At 48.2% G+C, this 9,210-nt stretch overlaps 1 protein-coding gene; it reads left to right on the top strand.

The window, feature by feature from the left end:
• Positions 1-5,050: 5,050 nt before the first annotated feature.
• GSTUM_00005691001 (uncharacterized protein) lies at positions 5,051-8,387 on the top strand. XM_002837785.2 has 4 exons: positions 5,051-7,180; positions 7,237-7,367; positions 7,423-8,062; positions 8,121-8,387. The coding sequence occupies exons 1-3, from the start codon at positions 5,266-5,268 to the stop codon at positions 7,939-7,941; spliced, it is 2,565 nt and encodes an 854-aa protein (XP_002837831.1). The 5' UTR covers positions 5,051-5,265; the 3' UTR covers positions 7,942-8,062; positions 8,121-8,387.
• The last annotated feature ends 823 nt before the right edge of the window (positions 8,388-9,210 follow it).

The following is a 9,210-nucleotide window of genomic DNA, read 5'->3' as shown; positions in this document are numbered from 1 at the left end:
CACGCTGTGCCTTTCACTTTACACAAACGAACATCCGTGACAAACCCACTCGAGTCGCACAATGCCGCACTACTCGAGTACACCTGTATTATAACATACCGGCATCAGCGCAATCCCCCACCGTTACCCCAACTCGCTCCTTCGCGGAATGTATCCTAAAACAACAAAACTTCACTCATCTCGCCGCCCATCATGTGCATGCCAGACCAGAACCCCTCCCACCCTAAGGACACAAAAAACCAGCAGAACAAAAAAAAAAAAAAAAAAAAGTCGTACAATAACGCCCTTGTATGTAATCCTCCCTCAGATTATTATTATCAGCCCCATCAGCCAACGACGCAGGTAGGTTTAGCTTGACAGGTTAAGGTCCAAACCCATGCAAGTTTGCGCCGATCTCATACCATTTCTGGGAAAACGTTAGATATGAGCTCTCCACCTAGAACCCGGAGATTACAGCGGAGATAGCGGTATGATAAGTTGATTTCAAAGAATTGTCTTTCCCACGCCACGGTAATTCCCGAGTACAGTATTATGCATACCACCCTAAAAAAAATAAAAAATGAACCCTGAGTTTTTGTCCACACTTCGGGTTGGACTTTTTTGGAGGGGACCTCGGGCGTTAGGGTTTTAGATGGTCTTAATACCGGTCTGTAGTTCTTGTCCAGTGCCCATGACGAAACTGGAGTGGAACCGCCAGAGTACCGGTAGGGTAACAACAAAAAGGAACTGTTCTTGAAATCCGCTGCCAAAATCGCCGGCGGAAAATCAGCCCGTCGGATTCGTAGTCTAATTGGTTTGGTCGCAGAATTAGACTATCATACCTCCCCGGGTAGGTACGAATACCGTTATCACACGGGCAAAGATCTAACCCACCATAGACTACGGTATTTATCCAAATATTTCCCCTCCCTCCTTTTTACTCGTACTGTACCTCAGCGGAGTACCGGTAATTCCCCCCCTTTACCCGGAGTATGATGGGAAGGGGGGTGGGAAGTTGGGAATTCCTGAAGTCTTGTGGTGAGGCTCAAATTGGTATTCCAGTTCTTACCGTAATTAAATTTTCTCGCGGAGAGGTTTTTTGCCATTTATCATACCTAATTATCCCTCTTTAATCCGTGTTTTTGGGTTAGTCTTGCCCGGGAAAGGTACTCGTCCAACAAACACGTCCAGTGCAGTGGGTCCATCTCATACTCCGGCGTCCCGTGTCTAGGGGGTGATAGATGTAACCCTTCCCTGGTGCTTCCCGTTTCCACTTATAGTACGGTTATCGTGAAGAATGAATGTGCTGTTCCAGTTCTCGTGCTCACTAGCTTAAACTTGTCTGCATATCGCTTAGCCCTTCTCGTCCTCTCTTACATGCGGGTATGATACTCACATCTTGAGTACTTTACCTTTTGCTCGGCTCCAGCTTTGAAACTTACACCCCCACCCCCTACCGAGACGATCATGGTGTATCACTCGTTTAGTTGGCTTGCAGGAGTGGGTCCTGGAGAGGGGGTGATGGTGGAGGGGGTGGTGGAGATTTAAGGGAGTGGGATGGATGTTGGTGATGGGGCGTTTTACGTGGTAAGGAGTATGATATGGTGGAGGTGAGGGAGTTTTGAGGGTGAAGGTTGGGAAGTGTGGATAGTGTGGTATGATACTTGCACCGATTCTGCGGCGTGATGCAGCTGGGAGCGCAGTATTCGGGTACAGCACTGTGCCTGCCAAGACCAAAATTTGCGAGCGTTTCATACGCCAAAGACACCGGACAAATGGGGAAACTGTACTGTACTGTACTCGGGTGTTGTACCCAGAACAGCTGGACCTCATGCTAGCACGTTGGAGGGAGGGGTCTTTCGGGGGGTGCGGGCTTGCATCAGATTTCTAGCATAGGGCGTGAGAGCAAGAACCCACTATGATGATACCTTGCGCCTATCATATTCACCGCGCACCTCAGAGCCGTGTGCCCTATAGGCAATCCAGCACCCTACGCCAAAGGCAGAGCGGGTATGATATTATGATATGATATCATACAATTCGCCAGGATACAGGAGAATAATCCATCCATCCCTAGGGCTAGGCCTTCCAGGCTAGCAGAACCCAACAGCTCTTGACGAAGATTTTAAGGAGTAAAGAGGGAGGGAAGAGTATGTTGTCCCGAGTCCCCCCAAGGACATAACACGGGCAGTTTAAAGGATTCCCTGCTCCCTCAGGACGGAGCGATGTCTAATGCTCTCTATCATACAGCTGCCCAGTCTGCTATGGTACGCGTCTCGCTACCGGTATTGCGGTGGTTTTTGTGCGCGGATGCCTTTCCCGCCATGTAGGGACAGATAAAGGTTGGGGGATATAGTGTCATAGTGTTCAGACGCTTAATTGTTGTTTGAACATTGGAGAGGACATTTTTAACAATACTTGACCGTATTGTATGGTAATGTAAGAAGCGTGACAGTATGATCTGAGTTTTGTCCTATTACCATTAACGCCTATGATATTGGCCAACCCTTCAAAGGGCGGTCCGGTTAGGCCACCATAGAGGCACCGCCGAGTAACCCGGCGCTCAGAAATCCTCTCGGGAAAACCTTCTAGCAATTTTGCAAGGCAAGCTACCGTATAATAAAGACTCACAATAGGGACGAGTGGAGGAGATGCGGTGTTTTAACGCGTTATTCTGGTGCATGGGTGTCTTTTAGTTCTTTGTCGTGAGGACAATTCTCCGGAGGAAGGTAGACAAACCAGCTCAGAAACTTGACCTCCAGCCCTATCACGCCACCCGGCTACCGCATTTACCGGTACTTCTGTTACTGCGGTACCGGTACGGTATCTCCCGTAGTCGGACTTTGGGGCAACGTTTTCGACTTCAGTCGCACCGTGTAAATGACTCGGGTACTTCCCGGGGCGTTTGGGGGTAATGCTGGTGTGCTTGTGGCGGAATAGTATCTACAGTATGATATGATGATGGGAGGATCTTCTGTGTTCACTTTAGGGTTGTTCCGGTAGCGGTTGATCCAGTTGGGCAGAGTGTTGAGCGTTTCTTCTTCTCTTACCGATATTTCACAGAAGTGCCATGTTCATGCGACAGGGCGGTTACTGGTGCAGTGCTGTACGAGGGGGTGGAGAAAAGTGATCGGAAAACCGCTAATTTGACCAACTGTTGCCACAGATGGCCAGAGAGCAGCCAATCAGGTTTCAAATATAATGTGAGGAAAAAAGTGATCGGAAAGCAGAAGATCTTCCCATTCTATTATGATGTAGCCATACCACCTGCTGCAATCACAGCTTCAAGGCGTTCTGGCATACTACAAATTAAGCCATCCAACCGGTCAACCCCAATAGAATCCCCAACAGCCTTCACTGCTGTAATTAAAACCTCTATATCTTTGATTCTCCCAAAGGTCTCTCCTAACTCAGTCTCCAAATCACCCCATAGCGCCTCGATGAGATTTAAATCTGGGGATTGTGGAGGCCACGCGAGTTGCTCGACATTGTTGATTTGACGGCAATGCTTCAAAAACCTCTGATGTCCTGGGGCACCATCTTCGACAACCTATTTTGTTACTATTAGTAATTAATAAAATCTTATTTAAATGTGTGTTCATATAATATTACCTGTGTCCAGCCATATCGTTCACAAGTTTGATGCCAAAATGGGATAAGAATAGGATCAAGGATGTGAGTAACATAATACCTAGAGTCGACCTTGGTTTTTGGAGGAATAGTATGTAAAATGGTCTTCATTTCACCACAAAATCCACCCCAAACCATTACACCTTCCTTTCCTGACTCCCAGGTTTCATCGATGCAATCGGCATGAAACTCTTCGTCTGGCCTACGTAAAACCCAGGGCCGATGCCCAAAGCCCGCAGTTGTAAAGGTAGACTCATCTGTCCATACTGTTCATAGCCAATCGTCATATGTCCAATGGAGTCGTTCCTGACACCATTGGACACGAAGAGGTTTATTCTTTTCACGAACGCCAAATCTAATATTATAATTAATTTATACAATTAGCTCTAATTTCTATAGATTTAAATATAAAAAAAACAAATACTGAAATAAAACAATTTGAAGTAAGATTAAAAGAATATACTTTTTCGTAGACACCGCTTATGGTATCCCATTGATGCACACATATTACGAAGTGTGCGAACAGAGCAGCTATATCCAAGTGCTTCCAAAATATCCTCCCATGGTAGGCAACGACTTTGCTTATCAGTCGTGATGAAGTGTTGCAGTCGTTCTTTTTCTGCTTCATCAAAAATGGGCGGTCGGCCAGTATGATATTTGTTTGTTGGTGTGTTATTGGCTTTCGAATGAGTGTAAATATCATGACAAGTACTTAACTTTATATTAACAAGGGCTGCAATATCTTTCCACTTCATTTTCGCTTCGTCACGAAGGGTAATAATACGAAGTCGCTCATCTCGGGTTGTTTCTCGACGTTTTGAATCACCAGGAAAGTGCTCGTTCCGTGTTCCCTTTAAATGCATTGTAAGATGCAAAGGATATTCTGAATGGTGTTTTGGTGGTTGCACGGTATTGACTACAGACCTGTTTATATTTGGGTTACTGAAACTTGATTTCTGACTTTCACAAGATCCTCCAATCATATCCGTTCTGATCACTTACCCTTACACCCTCGTAGAGTATGTACGAGTATGATACTTGTATCTGGAGAGGCTTGGACTGGTTCGGAATTGAAAGGGTCGATCATATCATCATAGTCCTCCTCCTTCACCCCGCCGAACCAAATTTCGTATAAATCAGGGGGAATCGCAGTGGATGATACTTGTGCTTGCAGTCCTCCCTATCCCCCCTCCCTCCCTCCCTCCCTTCCTTCCTCCCCACAATGGGCCTTTCCAAACATGCACCATAAAACACCCAATGGTAGGACCCTTTCATACTGTATCCAATCCAGAGTCCACTCAACTCGTCATGAAGTGATTGATGGAGTCAAGCGAACCCCAATACCAGCAAGCAGAGTGTTAGTTAGCTTAGTCATCGATCTAGACTGTATCATAAGAAAAGGAAAAAAAATCGCTTCTCCCGAACCTACGCAACTCCGACAGCATCTCTGGGGTGAGAGGGAAAAAAAATAATTTACACTCCCGACTCAAGTCACTCAACGCACGCACCCCCACTAAAACCTCACCCCACCACTACCACCACTACCACCACTGCCACCACCATTCCTCCCCACAAAAACGAATCAACACAAACGCAAACTCTCGGGGAGTGGGAGAGTGTGTGAGAGAGTGTGAGAGGAAAATCGATAAAGTCATAATGCTCCCGCGGTCCCGAATCCTTGCGAGATATTCTGCGGCGTACCGGGGTATCGCACAACAACAACGGAGCAGTCTTTCGCTTCTTAGCCACGGTTATCCACCGCAATGGTCCCCAGCGGCGTCACCGTTCACGATAGCATCAGCAACAACAACAATAGGGTTGGAAAGACTGGCAGTGCCGGTCAGCCGGGGGAGGAGGTGTTATGCTACGATGAACAACAACAATAGTGGTCCGGAGAAGAGGGATGATGGGAAGCAGAATGGTGGGGGTAGCGATGGCAAAGACGATAGGAAGGGCTCCTCTCTCCCGCCGCTGGAGGAATTCAGGCCTCAGGATAAGTTCGACAAGTTACACCCGGAGTACAAGAAATTGCTTGCGAAGATCGCGAAGGATCCCGAGACCATGTGGAATAATTGGACACACGAGGAGAGGGTGTCGTTCATAACGATGCTTCTCAAGAGTAAGGAGCTTGCAGAGAGATTGCACCAAACCCCTGGCTCGAACCTGTTCCTGAAGGCTCTGAATAATTTTTTGGGGTTTGGACCCCCAAGGGCTGATCCAAAAAGGGATTCGAAGGAGGGGTCGGCCAGTGGGACACGGCCGGAGGAGCCGCTGGGAGATGGCGAGGGGAAAAGCGGTAGGAATAGCCAGCGCAGAGGGGGGCAGCGAGGGAAGAAGGAGGGTGCTGGTGGCGCCGGCTCGGGCTCGAATACAAACTCTTTTAAATTGGATACCACTTCTTTAATAGTCTCATCCATCCTTTCTTACATGCTTTACCGGATGATCCCGGGAGAGCAGTCGAGGGAGATCACCTGGCAGGAGTTCCGGAACACTTTCTTCGATAAGGGGCTTGTGGAGAAGTTGACTGTGGTCAACCGGAGCCGAGTGAAGGTCAATCTGTACAGAGACGCTACCGCCCAGATGTACCCTGATTCCCCGGCTGCCAATGGGAACTTCTACTACTATTTCAGCATTGGGTCGGTGGAGGCTTTCGAGCGAAGATTGGATGACGCTCAGAAAGAATTGGGAATTCCTAGTTCCGAACGGATACCAGTTGCTTATAGGGATGAGATTTCTTGGACCGGAACCGTGCTTTCTTTTGCCCCCACCTTGTTGGTAATAGGCTCAATCTTCTGGCTGTCACGGCGTGCTTCGAGTGGAGGCGGGCAAAGTGGGATTTTCGGCATTGGGAAATCCCGGGCCAAACTCTTCAATCACGAGACAGATATCAGAATAAAATTTAAGGATGTTGCCGGTATGGACGAAGCAAAGGTCGAAATCATGGAGTTCGTTTCGTTCCTGAAACAGCCTGAACGCTTCCAAAAGCTCGGTGCCAAGATCCCACGCGGTGCAATCCTCTCTGGGCCTCCCGGTACTGGTAAAACACTCCTTGCGAAGGCTACTGCCGGGGAAGCCCAGGTCCCTTTCTTCTCAGTGAGCGGTTCTGAATTTGTGGAAATGTTCGTCGGTGTCGGCCCCTCCCGTGTACGAGATCTCTTTGCCAAAGCCCGGAAGAATGCGCCGTGTATCATCTTCGTTGATGAAATTGATGCTATCGGAAAGTCACGTGCCAGGGCAAATATCGGAGGCGGTAACGATGAGCGAGAGAGCACACTGAATCAATTGCTTACCGAAATGGACGGTTTCAATACTACGGAGCAGGTGGTTGTTTTAGCTGGTACCAACAGAGCAGACGTTCTTGATAGAGCACTTATGAGACCTGGGAGATTTGATAGACACATCACAATTGATAGACCAACCATGGATGGGAGGAAGCAAATATTTTTGGTCCATCTTAAGAAGATTGTAACCTCTGAGGATATGGATTACTTGAGTGGGCGTTTGGCCGCATTGACTCCTGGTTTCTCTGGAGCTGACATCGCGAACTGTGTTAATGAAGCTGCTCTCATTGGTAAGTTCAATCTCACATCATTCTCAGAATATGTTTACCGGCTGACAACTCTATAGCCGCGCGGGGCAACGCCGACCAGGTTTTAATGACCCATTTCGAGCAAGCAATTGAGCGTGTCATTGGTGGTCTCGAAAAAAAATCCCTTGTCCTCTCACCAGAGGAGAAGAGAACGGTTGCGTATCACGAGGTAGGGCTTCCCTTCTCCCAGTCCCTCGGGCCAGATAATAGTTGACCAAATCTAGGCCGGTCATGCTGTTTGCGGTTGGTTCCTAAAATATGCCGATCCACTCCTCAAAGTCTCCATCATCCCGCGTGGTCAAGGCGCCCTCGGCTACGCACAGTACCTCCCACAGGGAGAACAATACCTCTTGTCGTTAGCCCAACTAATGGATCGAATGGCAATGACTCTCGGGGGACGTGTCTCGGAGGAACTCCACTTCGATACCGTCACCAGCGGAGCCTCAGATGACTTCAACAAGGTGACCAGGATGGCTTCAGCCATGGTGACAAAGTGGGGGATGAGCAAGAACATTGGCACGCTATACTACGACGACGACGAGCAGAAGCTACAGAAACCATTCTCGGAGGAGACGGCGCGAAAGATCGACTCAGAGGTGCGGAGGCTGATCGACGAGGCGTACAACAAGTGCAGGACATTGCTCATGGAGAGGAAGGCGGAGATTGGGCTTATTGCAGAGGAGTTGTTGTCCAAGGAGGTCCTTGGGCGGGAGGATATGATTCGGATATTGGGCAAGAGGTAAGCGTCCTTATTAAGTAAAGTGACTTCTGACAATTGCAAAAAACTGAATGGAAAAATAGGCCGTTCGAGGAGAGTAAAGATTTTGAAAGGTTCTTTGATAGGGGTCATACTTCTGCTCCCCCGTAAGTTCATTCCCTTTTCTCTCTGCATACGAAAACCATGCTAATTAAGGAACAAAAGACCCTTTCCCGGCGAGGACCAACTCCCCCCGCCATCTCAAGAACCCCGCGCACCAACACCTCCATAGTCACTGCGAATTCACATTTTCTCTACTCACCTTCCTCCCACCCACCCATCTATCCATTCATGCACCCACCCATATATTGAACCCCAAACTCTTGTAAACCAAAATTATAAAAAATAAAAAAAATAAATTTAGCATATTATCTATATCAAATCAGAGACCCTTGCCACTAGTTGGGGGATTTTTTTTTCTTTTTCCATTGATCCACTGACTGTATATACAGTAATCCATAAATTGATTTCCACCCCTTCCAGATTCATATAAAATTTTTCTCACCCTTCCGCCCCGGTTGGCTAGGTGAATGGGAGGGAATTTATTGTATTGCAAGACAAAGATGGATGGAACGGTGACTACACGATTGATAGCGCAATGGTCTACCACGATGACTTGAGCATTCTACATGATCCCTAGTCAAGAGCGATCACGAACCACCTCTCTGACGTTATAGGGGACCGACCCTCAGCACGTCGCTGCGAGGCATGGGGTATGATACTGATCGGTGCTTCCGCGGCCGCGGCGGGTTGGGCGGTACATAGTAGGGGCAGGACTAACCCCATTCCAGAGGCATGCTAATGCGTTGCCAGTGGTATTTTTTTCTCACGCCTATGATACTCGGACAGAGGCGCGTGTAGTCGATGGGTATGATATGGGAAATACAATCCCACCGCATTCCTTCACTGGGTCAGCGCGTAAAAGAGGATTTCGTAGGTGAGTGGTTAATCCTCTCGGCTGACACCGCTCTGTTTGCTCTTTTACCTCGTTAAGCTGTATTCACAGGTGATCACTCGGTACGGCTCAGGTTTGTTTGTTTGTTTCCAGATGATTACCTGGTGTGTGTGGGGGGGGGGGGAGGTTGGCGTCGTTCGAGGTGCTGATTAGGCGGGCATCGATGTTGCAAATGTCCTTACCGGCCTTTCTGGCATGTTCCGTTGGTGGGCGTTATTACTTGTGGCCGGATATCATACTTTTGGAATTCGCGAGTACGAGTAATGTCGAGGCAATACGGGCGCGGGGACGTTCCGGCGG

This window comes from Tuber melanosporum, assembly GCF_000151645.1.
Source record: "Tuber melanosporum whole genome shotgun sequence assembly, scaffold_2, strain Mel28".
Classification (NCBI taxonomy): domain Eukaryota; kingdom Fungi; phylum Ascomycota; class Pezizomycetes; order Pezizales; family Tuberaceae; genus Tuber; species Tuber melanosporum.
The sequence above is the reverse complement of the archived record's forward strand: the minus strand, read 5'-3'. Positions and strand labels throughout refer to the sequence as shown.